General features: G+C 49.9%; 1 protein-coding gene across 3 annotated transcripts in view; it reads left to right on the top strand.

Moving 5' to 3' along the window:
- ACAD10 (acyl-CoA dehydrogenase family member 10) overlaps positions 1 to 18,364 on the top strand; it is a 65,176-nt gene that overhangs the window by 42,669 nt on the left and 4,143 nt on the right. For 2 of the 3 annotated variants that reach the window (XM_006147996.3, XM_006147995.3), the window contains 9 exons: positions 1,357 to 1,757; positions 6,703 to 6,843; positions 7,312 to 7,449; positions 7,547 to 7,637; positions 8,179 to 8,337; positions 8,974 to 9,146; positions 11,811 to 11,954; positions 12,901 to 12,978; positions 13,490 to 14,333. In XM_006147996.3, the coding sequence (XP_006148058.1) occupies positions 1,357 to 1,757; positions 6,703 to 6,843; positions 7,312 to 7,449; positions 7,547 to 7,637; positions 8,179 to 8,337; positions 8,974 to 9,146; positions 11,811 to 11,954; positions 12,901 to 12,978; positions 13,490 to 13,630 (1,466 nt within the window). In that variant the 3' untranslated portion in view covers positions 13,631 to 14,333. Of the gene's footprint in view, positions 1 to 1,356; positions 1,758 to 6,702; positions 6,844 to 7,311; positions 7,450 to 7,546; positions 7,638 to 8,178; positions 8,338 to 8,973; positions 9,147 to 11,810; positions 11,955 to 12,900; positions 12,979 to 13,489; positions 14,334 to 18,364 lie in introns of those variants that run through there. The other variant, XR_003549332.1, reaches the window with a different exon arrangement.

The following is an 18,364-nucleotide window of genomic DNA, read 5'->3' as shown; positions in this document are numbered from 1 at the left end:
CTTTTCTTCTCTCTCTCACTCTGTCACTCTCTGGTCAAATTAAAATAAATAAATAAACAAATAAATGGAGTTAAATAAAATATAATTCTTTAAAAAAAAAAAAAAGCTAACCAGCTAGCTAGACGCATGTAATTAAACACGAGTGGCTGCTAAGTCCATAAGGTGGTGGATAGGCCTGACTGCCTGGTGACATTCCTAATGGACTGCTCAGCTCTCAGTGCTTTGCTCCAGGGCCCTGTGGAGAGCTGAACAGATCTTTTCCATGAAAAATTCCCCATATTGAGGGCCAGCAGATGGCGAGATGGCTATGTTGCTGGACTCCCATGCAATTGACTGCTGTTCAAGTCCCAGACCTGGAGGCTTAAACTCACGCCGGGCTCATGTGTGTGCGTGCCCAAGAGGAGAATGGAAGAGAAGGGATTGCAGCGTGGCCATCCCCCTTGGGGGGTGATTTCTCGCTTTCTGTCTCTCTGTCTCTGTCTTTCTGGCATGCGCATGGGCCCTATAGCAAAAACCTCTCCAAAGGGGCGGGGGGGAGAGAAAGAAAAACAAAAAAGGAAAACTAGAGAGTTTGGTGATGCTGGTATTTCATTGTTGATCCAGACAAAATCGTGCCTAGATACTGGCCATTCACCCTGCCACTTGTGCCACTGCGTTAAGTTTCATAGGAGGGTGGTCTAGGAAAACGCAGGGTTTCTTACAGTCCACCAGTGACACAGTGACTGCGTGTTATGATTACACGTGGTTTCTTTCTTTCTTTCTTTTTTTTTTTTTTGGAGAGGTTTTCGCTACAGGGCGCGTGCGTTCACCAGACAGACAGACAGACAGAAAGCGAGAAATCACCCCCCAGAGGGGATGGTCACGCCGCAATCCCTTCTCCTCCATTCTCCTCTCAGGATCTTGGGCACGCACACGCGCCTGGCGTGAGTTTTAAGCCACCGGGTCCGGGATGCGAACCGCAGTTGACTACGTGGGAGTCCAGCAACATAGCCATTACGCTAACTGCTGGTTCCCTACATGTGGTTCCTTTAGGAAAAGAAGAGGGAGAGAGTAGGAGCAGGCAGACCTAGTGTGCCTTCTGGCCGCTGGCCACTGACAGCTGGAGCAAGAAACGCCCTCTCTAGGCCTCAGTTTCCTTGTCTGCAAAGTGCAAATGAAAATGCTTGTGTTGCCTGGGGAATTCCAGGAGCGGTAACAGTTGCTCTTAGCCCTCTCTGTCTGGTCCTTAGTTAGTGCTAAGCGACTGGTAATGGGTACTGCTGTGACAATACTATCTGTCACAGGTTAGCATTCTTATCAACAGTTGTTTGGGAGTAATCAGTCTTTGTTTGTTTGTTTGTTTTTAACTCTGCTTAGGGCAAGCAAGCTCAGCAACAGCTGAACAAAGTGGAAAGCTGGCTGAATTTATGTCTGACTTGGCATGGGATTTTGCAGTCAAAGAAGGGTTCCGGGTTTTCAAAGAGATGCCAGCTGCCAAGCCATTAACAAGGTCCTATCACACACGGGCCGGTCCACAGTCTCATTGGAGCCGCACAGGCACCAGGATTTACAGCTCCATTCCAGAAGGTTCCCCAGCTCATGCCTCCAAGGGCTCCCTGGTCATCTCTCCAGAGGGCCTTTCCCCACGTGCCAGTGCTCTGTATCAGCGGCTGAAGCGGTTCATGGCGCAGCATGTGTACCCGGCGGAGCCAGAGCTGCAGAGGCACCAGACCTCAGCGGATAGATGGAACCCTTCCCCACTGATAGAAGACTTCAAGGTAAAGCTGATCCTTAGGGCTCATCTGTGCCCTGTCCAGGAGCAGATCCAGGAGCATGGAGCTGAATTATCATCTGAATTTCCATCATCACCAGAAGGACTGAGTTCTTGAGCCAGCACACTGTAGCTTAGTGATTAAGGGTGCTGGATCCCACACGGCCAGTTACACTGTGAGTCACAGCTCTGGCAGCTTGAAAAACACGCTACGTATGTGGGTGTGTGTGTGCCCCAAATTCTGACAGGTTGATGAAATAGAGAAGGGACTGTGGCATGGCCACCTGGTGGGTGCTTTTTCACTCTGCCACAATGTCTACCCCCTTCTGGTAAGTGTACATACCCTCTAGTAAGTTTTTTTTTTTTTTTTTAAGATTTATTTATTTTATTAATTATTTTTATTTTTTAATTTGACCAGGGATACAGAGAGAGAGAGAGAGAAAGGGAAAGTGAGAAAGCAAGCCACCAGATCCGGGACTTGAACCATGGTCAACTACATGGGAGTCCAGTGCTTCAACCACCACACCACCTGCTGCTCCCCAGTAAATTGTTTTTAAAGAATTATTTAACTTTCTCTCTCTCTCTCTTCTTTCCTGTTTCCTTTCCTTTTCCCTTTCATTTCTTTTTTCCTTTCCTTTCCCCTTTTCTTTCTCCTTTTCCCTCTGCTCCCCTTCCCTTCCCTTCCCACCAGAGAGGGACAGAGAGAGAAAGACAAGGAAAGTGAGAAAGCAAGCCACCAGGTCCAGGACTCGAACTGTGGTCAGCCATATGGGTATCCAGCACTCTTAACCACCACATCACCTGCTGTACCCCCCCCCAGTAAATTTTTAAAAAAATGAACATATATTACTATTCCTATGTTATTCATTCTATATGTTGACATCTCCTGCTTGCTTTTCAAATCTAATGTATCCCCATTCCCAGCCAGCACAGATGTCAACACTGAGGGATTGTGCAGTGTGAGTGCACCATACTTTGTCTAACCTACCCCCAGCTGAAAGACACTCTGGGTGTGTCTCGGTTGGTTGTCCAGTTGCAAGCTATCCAGGTCAACAACTCTGGGTCACCCAGGCAGCAAAGAACATTGAAGGCTGAGAACATTGAGGGACTGTCTCAGTCTGATATCATGTTGCTAAACAGAAATACCTGAGACTGGGTGAGAAGAGGTTTACTGGCTCACAATTCTGGTGGCTAGGAAGTCTAGGAGCATGGGGCCACCATCTGGCCAGCCTCAACCTACGTTACAATATGACTGACAGAAGCAGGAAAAACAGCAGGGCTACACAGTGAGAGACCTATGAGTAGCTCTTTGTTACAGTGACCTGCTCTTGTGGGAACTAACCCTTTCCCTTGAGAGTGAGAATTCATTCCCTCTCATGACACAGCATTAATCTGTTCATGAGAGCGGTTCCTCTATTAACCCCCATCCACTCAGCCTGACTTCTTAAAGGTCTCACCACCTTCCAATGCCACTACTTTGGGGACTAAATTCCAGCACATGAATCTTTGGGGGACAAGCCATAGCAAGGCCACTGATTAGTAGGATTGAGAAGACAGTAGAGGACCAGCAGTGGTGGCGCAGCAGTAATACAGTGCTCTGCAATGCTGGACCCACATGGGAAGGCCCCTGGTTCATGCCCAGAGGTCTCCCTGTGTGTGTGGGCACACACATGCCCATGATCTGGAGGTGGAGTGCAGTGAAAAGACCCTGTTGCAGGTGTCTGTCTACCTTCTGTCTCTCTCTGTCATGGAAGGAATAAAATAAACTTTATGAAAGATGACAACGATGACAGCAGCACCACAGGAAGGTAGGCCAGGCTGTGGGGAATATGGCTGGGATGTGCCCCAGACAGCCAGCTAGGAGGTCTTCTCCAGACACTTCCTCAGCCGGCCCAGTGTAGCCCCTATGCCCACAGCTTCACTGCTGGCCCCCTTTCAGCTTCTGCAGAGAGATATGGGGTTTTGACTCCACCAATACTGATAAAAAAGGGGAGTCCCCAAAATAGGGTGTTGAGTCCTGTATAAGCAAGGTGCACTGAATGTTCTTGTATTTCTTTGTACATTTAATGTTTCCTATAGGATAAATTCTCTGAAGTAAAAACAGTGGTCCAAAAAAGAGACCATTTAGAATTTTTTTAAAAATCACTTTATTTGGGAACTAGCAGTTAGCATAATGGCTGTGTCGCTGGACTCCCATATAGTCGACTGCAGTTCGCATCCCAGACCCGGTGGCTTAAAACTCATGCCAGGCGTGTGTGTGTGCGTGCGTGCCCAAGATCCTGAGAGGAGAATGGAGGAGAAGGGATTGTGGCGTGACCATCCCCTCTGGGGGGTGATTTCTCGCTTTCTGTCTCTATGTCTCTCTCTGTCTGTCTGGCCAGCGCACATGCCCTATAGCGAAAAAAACCTCTCCAAAAAAAAAAAAAAAAAGAATCACTTTATTTAATTGTCTTTATTATTAGTTCTTTTTTTTTAATGTGACCAGAGAGAGACATAGAGAAAGTGAGAGAGTAAGCTGCCAGGTCCAGGACTCAAACCATGGTTGGCCATGTGGGAGTCCAGTGCCTTAACCACCATGCCAACTGCCAGCCCCAACCATTTAGAATTTTAATAAATATTACCAAACTATTATCCAAAAGGCATTTCTCAGTGTACACACCCAGCACTCCTGTGTGAAATGCCCTTCCTCCATGCTGGCCAGGACACTTAATCCTTGCCCATATGATCTCAGCCTGGCTGTCGGCTGCACATAAGCTCTGGAAAAGCAAATGCTCCTGCAGCGCATACCTCCACACTTGAAAACAGATTCCTCAGAAAGTCTATCAGGGTCAGCAGATGACAGAGCGGTTACATCGATGGACTTATACATGGTTCAAGTCCTGGACCTGGTGGCTTGAAACTCACGCCAGGCATGTGTGCATACATGCCCAAGATTCTGGGAGGAGGAAGGAGGAGGGATTGCAGCGTGGCGATCCCCCTGGGGGGTGATTTATCACTTTCCCTCTCACTGTGTCTGTCTCTGTCTCTCTCTCCAGCAAGTGCATGCACTCTAAGGCAAAAACCTCTAAAAGAAAAAAAAAAAAAATCTTATCTCAGTGCACATTCTAGTTCTACCTAAGTGGATTTATAATGGTAACTAAGATTTTCAGATAGAGTGATGAAATCATAGCTCATCACTATATCCAAAGTGTGATTTACTATACATGAATGAGAAGGATATTTGGCTAGTTAGCAAGCACTTCACAAATCAATTTAAAGATAAGGAAATGGGGCTGGCCCCGTACCCTATGGTTAAGGGAGCTGGGTTCCATATGGCTGACTATTGTTTGAATCCTGGCCCCAGTGGCTTGAAAGACATGCCGGGTGCATGTGTATGCATACCTCACATCCTAACTGAGTGGAGAAATGAGGGATTGCAGTGTGACCACACTGTGTGTGTGGGGGGGTGGGGGGGTTGCCTTCTTTCTCTGTGTCTGTCTGGCAAGTATGTGTGCCCTCTGGCAATATTAAAAAAAAAAAGGTAAGGAAATGGATTTGCAGAGGGTACACAGCAAGCAATAATCTAGATCTCTGGGCTTGAATTGCGTGGTTCTGTTCCCTGCCCTCCCCATAAACAGATGATTATACTAATTCTTCCATTCTGCCTCTTAGAACTCCCTTGCTTCCTACTTCTCCCTTCCCACCCTTCTTCGGTTGTTCCAGCTAATCTGCCCTCTTATCCTCGGTCGTTGCACCCTGAGCTAATTAGCTGAGCACAAATCGTGACACAGACGTGTGTACCGATTCTGGAAGCACATGACATTGAGACCAGGCCAGCTGGTGCCTCCCTGTGAGAAAAAGCAGACGATTCAATTCCAAATCACTAACGGTCACCGCAGTCTGCCAGCTTCTGTGCCAGGCCTTCAGACCCTGTATCTCACTTCATCCTCACAGTCGGGCTGTGCGGCAGGTGCTACAGATACTGGTGGTCTGGGCTGCCTTGTGCTGGTCCCTTCTGTACTTTTTACCCCCAGCGCCCCAGCTGTACTTCCCTCCCACCTTTGGATACAGTCTGGCAGGACTGTCACTCAAGGTGCCAGCAATACTCCCACTTCCTGGGGACTGAGAACGTGGGCAGTGTATTCAAGGTGGAAACTCAGGTCCTCAGTCATCCCCTGCTGGACCGCTGACAGCCTCTCCTAGGCTGAGGTTCCTGTCCATTTCTGGGCCTCATTGTCTAATCTCCCTGTCCCGTGTGGGGGCTCCTGGGAGCCTTCCCATTCGATTCCTTGTTTCCTCCACTTCCTCACAGTCCGTTCCCGTGGCTGCAGCTCCATTGTCCTCACTGATCAGGTGGGTGCTCACATTACCATTTCACAGGAGATGAAGCTGACACATGGAGGTTGAGTCACTTGACTAGACAGCCTGACAGAAAGCCTGCATTCCTAACCCCCAGGATAGACTTCCTAGTGACCCAGCCTGGAGCTACCTTTAGGAATCTGGGTTTTTTGTGCTACAAATAAGATTTTGCCTTATAAATGAAGCTAAGTCAGGGGCTCTTGTTTGCCATGTGACAGTGACTGAGCTGCAGGCAGGGGTTCTGGGCCCTGCTATCAGGTGTGTCAAAGGATCCATCCTTTGGTCTACTGTGTTCCTGGAGGGCGCCCTAAAAGGATTCAATTAAAACAGTAAGAATGCTGGTGGTAAATATGACACGTAGAGGGGTCTGGGAGATGGTGTCCTGGGGGAGTGAACTGATTGTCCCTGTCACCAGCAGGACTTGGCTGCTCCCCACGGCAACCCACCGATCTGCAGTTAAGGACAAGGATTCAGGCCATTGTTTTTGGCCAACATACATCTTTGGCTCTCTGCCTCTTTCTTTTTTTTTTTTCCCTCCAATCTCTTCTGTTGTTTTCCATGGGTCAAATTAAAATAATTCACTATGACTCCCTGACTTATTTTTCCCATGATAGGAGAAAGCCAAGGCTGAAGGACTTTGGAACCTTTTTCTACCCTTGGAGGTTGATCCCGAGAAAAAATACGGAGCAGGACTGACCAATGTGGAGTATGCCCATCTGTGTGAACTCATGGGCACGTCTCTGTATGCGCCCGAGGTACTGCCCTTAACTTGTCCTCCTCACGCGAGTGCCCTAGTCCTCCATCAGAACCTCTCCCCTGCCCTCATTCATTTTCCTGTCCGGATAGGAAGACCAGGTTCAGGACCATTGATGGAACTTCAGCTTCTTATAAGGAGGGAGGATGGCTACAGGCAGATGGCCAGAGCTGGAGCAGGAAGCAGCTAGGCTGGGCATCGCTCAGGGAAGATAAGAGCCATGCCAGCCTCCAGCCCCTGCCTCTATCTCCTTCCTCTCAAACACGGAGGGGCTTCATGGCTAGGCTTCAGGTGGTTTGAGATACTATATTTGAAATGTGTGTTAGAGCATTTTTCTGGGGAAATGAAAGAACTTCTGTGAGGTCATCAGAGAGTCTGACTTGGAAAGGGTCCCGCTCCAGTGTGTTTGGGGTAATTGGTTTTCAGCATGGCTGTGGGAGCCACTCGCATTCTTGTTCTCCTTTCTCAGATATTTAACTGCTCGGCTCCCGACACTGGGAACATGGAGCTTCTGGTGCGGTACGGGACCGAGGCGCAGAAGGCCCGCTGGCTGATCCCCTTGTTGGAGGGCAAGGCCCGTTCTTGTTTTGCTATGACCGAGCCCCAGGTACCTAGCTTACCCCCTTCCCCGCTGCCCTCTAGGTCTCTGCTTCACAGGGGATGTAGGATGTTGCCTGCTTTAACCAGAATGTGCTCTTGTTCAGGTTGCCTCATCAGATGCTACCAACATCGAGGCTTCCATTCGAGAGGAGGATGGCTTCTATGTCCTAAACGGTCACAAGTGGTGGACCACAGGTACTTGGCCTCTGTTTTCCAGGCACACAGCGATGAGTCTGGTGAGCAGGTCTCTCAGTGCCCAGTAGGGCCAGTTTTCTAGAGGGTACATGTGCTCACCAGGGAGAGACACAAAGAGAGTGAGAAAGTGAGGATGCATTCCCATAATGGGAACAGCCATGCCACAATCCCTTCTCCTCTGTTCCTGCTCAAAGGATTTGGGGCATGCATGCACACACGCTCAGTATGTTTTTTAAGCTGCTGGGTCAGGTCTTGAGCTGTGGTTTGCCATGTGAGATCCAGCCACCTTAACCACCATGCCACTGGCTGTCCCAGTGATGATTTTTTTTTTTTAAGTTGCTCTCATTGTGTTGGGTTCATTCTTCATTGAAACAGAAGCCAGCCTGCCTTTACTTCTGGTCAATATGAGCATCTGATGCTCATCTGGTTACACGGTGTCTGCAGGCTTTGCCCTTCCCGAGCCAGGACTGCGAATGTAAAGATGACGCATGGCCTGGGCATCAGGTGACAGGGTCTTTCTCTCTCTCTCCTTCCCTGGCAGGCATCCTGGATCCTCGCTGCCAACTCTGTGTGTTTATGGGGAAAACAGACCCACACGCCTCAAGCCATCAGCAGCAGTCTGTGCTCTTGGTTCCCATGGAAACCCCGGGCATAAAAGTCATCAGGCCTTTGACGGTGTATGGGCTGGAGGACGCGCCAGGTTAGAGCTCCCGCGCGGGTCACCCTGTGTGGGGGTCTAGTCCTGGGGAGTGGTTTTGAGCTGCCCTCATCCTCCTTGTGGACTTGCCATGTCCCATGTCTAAGAGTATGAGAACTTATAGGGGGGCCTATGCTCCATCCTTCCCTTTCCATACATGAGTGTGAACCATGGAGGCAGATTTCAGGCAGGCATTTTTGCTTTTTTGGTTTTTTTCTCTTCTAAATTAGAAGATAAGCAGGAATCTGTAAGACAGGGAAGCCATACAGGGCAGAGGCAGGAAGTGTACTGCAAACCTTCTCTTCCAGGTCCCAATGTGGACAGCAGGTCTCCAGGCCCCAGGTGGGCCTCTCATGGTTCCTGCTGCCAGTGCTCACGTCCCTGCTTATAATGTTCCCATAGGATCTCTACCTTGTTAGAGTCGCAGGGAGTTTCAGCCTAAGGTAGCATCTTTATGTGTTACAGAAGGAATGGAAAATATTTATCTGCCATTTTCAGTGAGATTCACTTTCCATCATCAGTGGGCTCCTTCCAGCCTGCTCTTCCCTGGTGCCCAGGTCCTAGCAGAAGGCTACAGATAACCTGATCCAAGGAACATGGACACGGTGATGGTTCAGGGTGATCGTCTGGGTCTTCCAGGTGGCCACGGTGAAGTGCGCTTTGAGCACGTGCGTGTGCCCAAGGAGAACATGGTCCTGGGCCCTGGTCGTGGCTTCGAGATTGCCCAGGGCCGTCTGGGTCCCGGCAGGATCCACCACTGTATGAGGCTGGTTGGCTTCTCCGAGAGGGCCCTGGCGCTCATGAAGGCTCGCGTGAGTGCGTCCCCTTACCTGCAACGACCCTACCCACTGCCTGCTTTGCTGTCGGGTTTCAAATCCTGTCTTCTGAGAGCAGACCTGGCAGGTGAAACAAGGTGACACTCTTGCCAAGAAGCTGTCTCCCTGACTTTGCTTTGCATCTGCTACTTTGCCACTATTTGCAAGTCAGGGCAGGGGCTGGCAGGTGGTGTGGTGGTTAAGGGTGCTGGACTCCCATATGGCCAACCGTGATTCAAGTCTCGGACCTGGTGGCTTGCTTTCTCACTTTCTCTCTCCCTCTCTCTCTGTTCCCTTCTGGTCAAATTTTTAAAAATAATAATAAAGTTAAATAAATAATTTAAAAAAAAAAAAGAAAAAGAAAATCAGGGCAGAATGGGGCCCACTTCGTTGAAGTGATCCGAAGCAAAAGGTCAGGCTCTGTGGCACCAGAGGGTAAGGTTCTGAGGCCCTGGGCTGCTTAGAGCTGTTCACGTTCCTAGCTCATGGTTAGAAAGCAGAGGCCAGGGAGATCTCTCATAGCCTGTTTCATCCTCAGCTTCCAGCATCTGGCCCTACACCTCCTCCCCCAGCATGTCCTGGAACTTTGTTCTGCTGTGACCCTCACAGGGAAAGCTGAGGACAGGAATTCAAGAGTGGCATTGATTTCACAAAGATGAAGCAAACCCTCAAGACCAAAGCAAAGCCCTCACAACAAATGCTATACAAGGACAGAGGCAGGAACATGCATTTTGATTACTGAGCAAACCTCTGATCTGCACCCTTCCGAGTTGGGACTGCCCAGTTCTTTCTTCTCTGAGAACACAATGCTGCTCTCTGTGGGGTCGGGTTGGTACTCACTCCCCATATGGCACTAAAACTCAGACCAACCTTCTGGCAGGGCATTCTGACTGTATGTCTCATAGGTCTTCAGAAAGTAAAATACATAATGTTAACATGGCAGCTCCACTCAGGACATAATAGATTCTAATAACAAAATGTTGGGAACAACCTATAAGGCTAACAGTGAGTGACTGGCAAATATACCATAGTAGGGGCTGCCCTGAAATCCAAAATGGTGCTGTAGAAATTTATTCCATAATATAGAGATGTTCATTGTGTACTTTTACATTGTAAGAAGTCTGCTAGAAGGTCCATTGGTAATGTGGTGGTTAAGGTGGCTGGATCCCACATGGCCAACTGCACAGCTCGAGTCTCAGACCTGGAGGCTTGAGAAACACACTGGATGCGTATGCACGCCCATCTTGAAAGGCAAAGTGGGGGAGGAAGGATTACAGCTGGCCACCTCCACCATGTTGTCACAGTCTGTCTTTCCCTCTCTTTCTGGTGAGTGCACATGCCCTCTAGCAAATTTTTTCTTAAACTCTGCTACAGGGGCCAACAGGTAGCATGATGGTTAAGGGCACTGGACTCCCACGTGACCGACCACGGTTTGAATCCTGGACCTGGTACCTTGCTTTCTCACTTTCCATATTTCTCTCTCACTCTATCTCTCTCTGGTCAAATTAAAAGAAATAAATAAACAAATAAAGTTAAATAATTCTTTAGGGAAAAAAGCCTGCCACAAAGCAACAATATAAAGTATGACTCCATTTTTGGTAAAAAATGGGTCTCTCTCTCTCTCTGTGTATATGTATATATATATATATATATGTATGTATATATAGATAGATATACACACATGTATGTGTACACATATTATGTGTATACACGCAAAAAATGTCTAGAAAGATAGTCACTAAATATATTTCTAAGGTTTATTTTATTCATGAGAGAGAATTCATGCACAAGCATGTGAGAAAGAGACAGGGTCTCATCACACCACGATCCCCTTTCCCCAGCCCTCCGACTCATCAGGAAATTGGGTGCTTGTGTACCTAGTGTTTTCAGGTTGACTAGAGATCCAAACTTGTGGTTGGCCTGTGGCTTCCAGCACTGCAGTTTGGTACACTGCTGCCTGCACCACCAAAGCTGGGCCTCCACCAAATATTCATTGTAAATGACTAGATGGTGGTGATAGTATTTTCGTTTTCTTCTTTGTTTTGGTCTGAAAATTAATACTTTTTCTATCATGAGATATATTATTTGTGTAAAAATTGCATTTAGAAAGATAAGTAAATAAAACAAGGGGAAAAATACTTATAACCTTATCTTATGCCTGTGGGTTTTAGATTTTAAAACCTTTGCAGATGAGGACACCCAGACTTGGCTTCCAGTGAAGCTAGGCCATAGGCAGCAGAGGGCGCTCAGGTCATCCACAGTCACTCCCTAATTCCCAGGAGTAGCCTAGGGCCAGATGCTGGCTCAGGTCTAAGAGAGCTGGCTCAGGTCTAAGAGAACGGCCCCTGCCTGGTGGTGGGGCCTGCCCAGAGGCTGAGTTGCTGGAGTAAAAGGTTCTTGGAAGTGATCCATAGCCACACGACTGTGGCTGGCATGGTGCATATGAATGTTGTATGCAACTAGATCTTCCCCTGGAAACTGCCCATGCTGAGAGAGTGGGTACATCGGCCAAGAAGCTGCACACACCTGCGTTGCTCTCCTCTCCTGCCCTCCCCTCCTGTGTGCTCCACTCCCCTCTGCCTCTCCCACCCCAAGCCACCAGCCCCCGTGCCTCTCACAGTCACCCACAGCATGTCCTCAGCCTGTCTCCTGTACCGACAGGTGAGGGCCCGCGTGGCCTTTGGGAAACCACTGGCGGAGCAGGGCACAATCCTGGCAGACATCGCCCAGTCGCGCGTGGAGATTGAGCAGGCGCGGCTGCTGGTGCTGAAAGCTGCCCACCTCATGGACGTGGCAGGGAACAAGGTAGGAGTCCAAGGGACCCCCCCAACCCCAGAACCCAGAGGTCCTGGTGCAGGGAGTCTTCCCTCCTGGTTTAGCCAACCATGGAGAAAGAGAACTTTGGCTCTACTTGGAACTACTCAGCTTTTCCAAAATAGAAAGGCACAATAAAACAGGACTGAACTTCCTGTGTGACTGACCTAGTTAACTTCTTAATCTAAGACAGAGGCCTGACAGGGCCACATGACCACCGGTCAGCCATGGCCTCCCAGGGCATGTTGGGACAGGTGTCAGGCAAAGAGAGTAAAGCAAGGGAAAGGGATCCTTAAAGATTTCAATCCAAATATGTAACTTGCCAAAACAGAAGCTTGTTCCCAAGTATGACCTTATTTGTTAGGGCTCTCTAAGCACCTGTAATGGCCGGGCACAGTGCCCACATTGACCCCTGCCTTGTCCAGCTTCCTGCGGGGTGGTCCTTCCTCAACAGTAGGGGACCAGCCCAGGATCCCAGCTGTCAGTTCCTTGACACTCCAGTGCTAGACAGATGGAGACTTCCAGATGCCCAGTCAAATGCCCTCACTCAGAGCAGATCCTTAAGCTCTGTGTCCTGGACCCCTGATTGGCCTTGGTCTATTGACCCTGAACAAAGCCCAAGCCACTCCTTCCTCCCTTCTCCGGGTGCCGGAGGAGTTCCCATCCTCTGGGAAGACATCCATTTTCTGAGTCTGTCCTTTACCAGGCACTTGCTTCCCGGCTTATGACATCCTGAGTGACCTCGCAGTCACTACCACTGCACCCTCCATCCATGGGGGTGGGTGCACAGCTGCGTACCAGGCAGGGCCGCCTCACTGAACTGACATCCAGTACCTCTTCCATGTTTCAAGCCCGTTTTCTACTCCTCCCCATGGAACCGATGGTCTTCCAGTGTCTGCCCTGAGGCCTTCCTAACCACATCTTCTCTTCTGTGCAGGCTGCAGCTTCCGAAATAGCCATGATCAAAATGGTAGCCCCGTCCATGGCCTGCAGAGTGATTGATCGTGCTATTCAGGTGAGCACAGAACACAGTCAGAGGCCAAACTCCACGCCCGCAGCTGCCCAGCCCCCTGTGAGCCCTGACACTGCCCTTCACTGCCCCACACATGCTGCTTCCTCTTTCTCTCCAGAAAGTCCTATAGGTGTGGTGGGGGTGGCCTATCCCCATTCTTAATATAAGGAAACAGGCACAAAGAGTGAAGTGACCTGTTCAGGTCACTCAGCTTGTATGTAGCTGCCCTCGGTCTTTGTAACACCAGAGCCTAGCCCCTTAGCCATGCAAGGAGCCTCCTTCCTGAATCCTAACACCTGGCATCAATGCAGAGCTTTCCTGGTGGCAGACAGCACCACGCAGACCAGGTGAGTCTGGCATCATGGGATGGCAGGTACAGCCCCACCTGGAGGCTCCTGAAACATTAGGGTCCTATCACATAGGTGTCCTGGGCACACCTCCGGCATTATGAGCAGGCTGTCATTCCCCGAGCCCTCAGAGACAAAGGATTGCCAGGCCTTTCTCTCCTTCCTAGGCCTTTGGAGCAGCAGGGCTGAGCAGCGACTATCCCCTGGCTCAGTTCTTCGCCTGGGCCCGAGCGCTGCGCTTTGCTGACGGCCCTGATGAGGTGCACCGGGCAACTGTGGCCAAGATAGAGCTGAAGCACCGCACTTAGACCTGCAGACTGCAGCCTCCGGGCCAAGCCCCACCCAACACTTGCCTACACTGTGAATGAAGTCTTTAAGGCTTGGTCTGTGTGGCTCCTGCAGCTCTCTTCCAGTCAGGCGGGTGAGCCTGACCCGAGTTTGTTTCAGGCAGGGAGGAAGGGAATTAGCTGATAGTCAAGTGGCTTTGGGTCAGAGCCTGAAAGCTGGCTCTCTCTCTCGGTGCCAGACTAGGCAACCTGTGTCCCCCACGTACCCTGTGGGCATCTGGACACATATCTGAAGCCTTTAGACACAAGGGTTAACCAGGCCTGCCTGTCCAGAAGCAGTGCACGTATCCCTCCCTGGCAAGCAGAGGGGCAGCCATGACCGGCCAGATGGTGGTGCAGCTGTAACACAAGGCACTCTGGGAAGGTTCTGGGTTCATATACAGAGATCTCCCTGAACAGACCAGGGTGTGCATGCCCACGACATGGCTGAGGCTGGGGGCAGACTATGTGTGAGGACTCTTTTGGGGGGTGCTATCTCTCTGGCTCTCTCTTTCTGCCTCATCCATGGAGTAAAGAAGGAAACTTTTATAAACAAACAAATAAATAACTCAGGGCCAGACACTCTCCTGGGAAAATGACACCAAATCATGAAGCCACCAGCATCTAATGTTCTTCATCTGAGTGTCCACAACACAGAACACTAATTAAAATGTTATTTTTGGGAGGGCTGGCAGCTGGTGTGGTGGTTAAAGGTGCTGGATTCCCACATGGCCGACTGCAGTTTGACTATGATTCCTGGATCTGGGGGCTTGCTTTCTCACTTTCCCTCTTTCTCTCTCTCTCTCTGTCTCTGGTCAAATTAAAAAATAATAACAAATGGAATTATCACTTTTTTTTTTGAGAGGTTTTTGCTATAGGGCGCGTGCGCTCGCCAGACAGACAGAGAGAGACATAAAGACAGAAAGCGAGAAATCACCCCCCAGGGGGGATGGTCATGCCGCAATCCCTTCTCCTCCATTCTCCTCTCGGGATCTTGGGCATGCACGCACACGCGCCCGGTGTGAGTTCTAAGCCACTGGGTCCGGGACGTGAACCGCGGTCGACTATGTGGGAGTCCAGCGACATAGCCATTATACTAACTGCTGGTTCCCAACAAATGGAATTAAATAAATAATTTTTTTAAAAAAAGTTGATTTTGGGACCAGCAGATGGTGTAATGGTTATGTCACTGGACTCCTACATAGCTGACCATGGTTCGAGTCCCAGACCTGGCTACTTAAAAACCACTCCAGGTGCATATGTGTGTATGCCAGAAATCCCGAAAGGAGACTAGAGGAGAAGGGACTGCAGCATGGCCATTCTCCCCTGGGGGTGATTTCTCACTTTCTGTCTCTGTGTCTCTAGCAAGCGTACATACCCTATAGCAAAAATCTCTCTAAAATGTGAGAGATTTGGGAATGCAAAAGAATAAGAAAATACATCTTAATGACTTGGTAAACTTTCTAAAAAGGAAAAATTACAAAAAAAATGAGAAGACAGAAGCAGGGAGAGACAGAGACACAGAAACAGATTTGGAAGGCCAGAGGGGCAGCTCCCTACCACGCTAGCTTGTTTGCTGGAGGCTGAATTATCAGTAGAAAATCTTCATTTCTCGTGTGCCCTGAAATACCTAGTTCGCAGGAGCCATGAAGAATCTTCTTTCTAAGTCATACAGAAGGAATGCAGAATAAAGCTCCCTTCACAGCCCTGTGCTCCAGGCCCTTGGTTGTCTGTTTCCTCAGAACCCTGTCTTTGCATCGGGGACATGGGTGCTGTGACTGCTGGTGGGTCCCGAGTCACTGAGTTCAGTACTGAGTGATCAGCTCAGTCTCACCAATGTTACCGTGACTCTCCTGTGCCCACGCTCCTCCCTGTACCCCACACCCACAGAAGGTCTAGGGATCGGGAGATGGTAGGTGGCGTGCGATGTCCTCCTCTCTGAGAAAGTGGCAGCACTCACATGAGGTCTGGATTCCTACTAAGGCACCCAGGCAGCAGGCAGAGAGAAGCCATTGGCCCTTAGGACCCAGCCTGCTAATCTCGCCATGGTGGTGATGGGGTTGAGGCGCACTCAGGCCATGCCAGGTGGGCAGTGATTGTTCCATCTGCTGCTTTAAGACTTGACCTTGCAGGAGCTGCCTTCCCTGAGGTTGCTCCCCTGCTGCAGCCAGGTCTTCGCACCTGTGGAATACTGAGAGGTACCCGTGGGGGCTTGTGAATGCAGGGGTTCCTCAGATATGCCTGCTTCAAGCTGTGTGGGGAGACAGGGCCTCCTCCACTATACTAGAGGAACGGCTTGTGGCTCGAGGGAGGTGAAGTTACCTCAAACAGAAAGCAGCTGCCATCATAGCGCCAGCCACACTGGCAAAGAGCTTATGCAAACTCAGACCAGATTCTAGCAGCCTGAGTTCTTGCTTCTGCTCCAGGCCTCAGGAGTGAGGAGGTTTTGTTTTGTTTTTTAAAAAAAGGAAGTGGTCATAGCTGACGTATTATGTGGCCCAAAGAATTTCACCCTTGGCCTCTGAGGTTAACCTTGCTTGTTCGGTAGTGCAGCTGGAGAGACAGAAATAGAAGCTCTGCTGTGGGCTGACCCCAAGTCTCCCTCAGATACTCAGCATGTTCGGCTGGAGGCCCTTGGGCAGTGCTGGCATGCTGCTTGCAGAAGAGCGAGTCTCAGAGCTGAGGCCTTGAGTGGCCCCTCAGTCAGGGTCCCCAGTTCCACTCACCACTATGGACTGAACCCTACCTCTGGGCCGGACACTAGTCTAGTCCTTGGGGAACATGCAGGTGACCCATACAGGTCAAGGTGCTGCCCTTGTGGAGTTCGCATCTCAAGCAGGGGACCGCATGAAGTGCCCGGAAGACGGTGGTGAGTGAAGTGGCAGCTTGAGAAGCACACCAGGCATGTGTGCATGTATGCGTGTGTGCATGTATGCATGTGTGCACGTGTGCAGGCCCTAAATCCTGACAGGATGGAGGAATGAGAGACTGTGGTGTGAACATACCACACTGGAGGAGGGAGGTTGCTTTCTCCCTCTCCCTCTCTGTCTCTTTCTAACAAGGGCCCGTACCCTCTAGTCAAAAAAGGCTGAAGCCCAGCATGTGTGGGGTGAGGGGGCAGGAGAGCGAGTGGGAGGGGAGCGGGGAAGGTGCTGAGTCACATGGGGCCCATTTGGTGTCAATTCTCAGTGTGACAAAGTGGTATTTCAGTGGCAGTGTGACATGCCACCGTCCAAAGTTTACCAGTCTGGAGAAGGGATAAAGAAGGATTAGAGCTGGTTTAAAGTTCCCTAATATGTCAGTGGCTCCAGAGGAACCACCTGTGAAATGGAAAGATAAAGGAAGGGAGCGGGAACTTAAGAAGATCAGAAATGAAAGAGCCGAAGAGTGACGTCTAACCTGGCCCTGATCTCGTTATTCCCCACCTTCACAGTCAGTGCTCTGCTCAGCCAAAGGTGGGGGACTGCTAACATGTGACCCCTGGGCACTGTGCTCTTCCTGCGTGGTTGTGGGTGCACACCTGGGCGTGAACAAACTTGATCTGGTAACGATCATGCCAGACCAGTTTTATTTGTGGAATACCATCCCTACGTGGCTGGACCTGTCTTGGGAAGGGGAAAAGAATGTGGTTCAAACATACTAACACCTTCTTTTCCTCACAGTGGGATTCTATCCCAAGGTGACCCAACACATGTCCTTCTGTCCCCCTTTGGCCAGCCTTAGGGGCTGGATTTCTGCACAGTTGAGTCATTGCCGATGACTCTGAAACTGTCCAAGGTCCATGGGGTTCTGCCTCAGACACCATCTCTGGAGAAGGCTTTATATCCCTCCCAGCTGCCCCTCCTCTTCATTCTCCCTGAGGCTACTTGTGGTCTTGGCATCCACAGGATGCCTGTGCTCCCTCAAGCCCTGACTTCAGACACTACCAGATCATTCCCAAATAATCCTCTAGACACTGACTCAAAGAGTCTGAATTCTAAGGAAGTTGCCTGGGTGGGGCACCTTCAAGACCTGAACTGGGAGTGACGCTGAAGGAACAGGCTCCCTTGTTCTCTACCCTTGTCCCCAGCCTTAGAAGGCATGTCTGTCACCACCCAGGGCTTCAGAGTTCTCCAGGATGCTTTGGGGGGAGGGGTAGGTGTGCCAGGGCTCATCTCTCTGCACTCCCTGAGCACAGTTCTGAAAGCACTGGTGGCATCTCTGAGACCCACCTGGGTCTTGGTATTTCTGCCCTGTCACCTTTCTGTGCTGCTACAAGTCAACTGTGGTAGTATGCGTGAGCTCAGAGCAGACCGAGTCCCATGCTCCAGCAACATGCAGCCCAAACCTAAGTGGTCATCTGTTGGACAAGTAATGTGGGACAGTTTCTTTTTTCTTTTTCTTTTTTTTTTTTAAGAGAGATTTTTTGCTATAGGGCATGTGCACTCACCTGAGACAGAAAGCAAGAAATCACCCCCCCCACACACACACACACAAACCTGGGGAATGGCCTTGTCACACTCCCTTCTCTTCTTGGGATTTTGGGCATGCATGCACATGTGCTTGGCATGAGTTTTAAGCCTATGGGTCCAGGACCCAAACTGCAGTTGACTATGTGGGAGTCCAGTGATGTAACCATTACACCAACTGCTGGGCCTGGGACACTCTTTTAATGAAATTAACAGAGTAGAAAAATGGCTTCAGGGAATTTTCTTTCTATTTTTAAGGTTGATATAG

This window comes from Tupaia chinensis, unplaced genomic scaffold (assembly GCF_000334495.1).
Source record: "Tupaia chinensis unplaced genomic scaffold, TupChi_1.0 Scaffold000226_1, whole genome shotgun sequence".
NCBI lineage: Eukaryota > Metazoa > Chordata > Mammalia > Scandentia > Tupaiidae > Tupaia > Tupaia belangeri.
The sequence above is the reverse complement of the archived record's forward strand: the minus strand, read 5'-3'. Positions and strand labels throughout refer to the sequence as shown.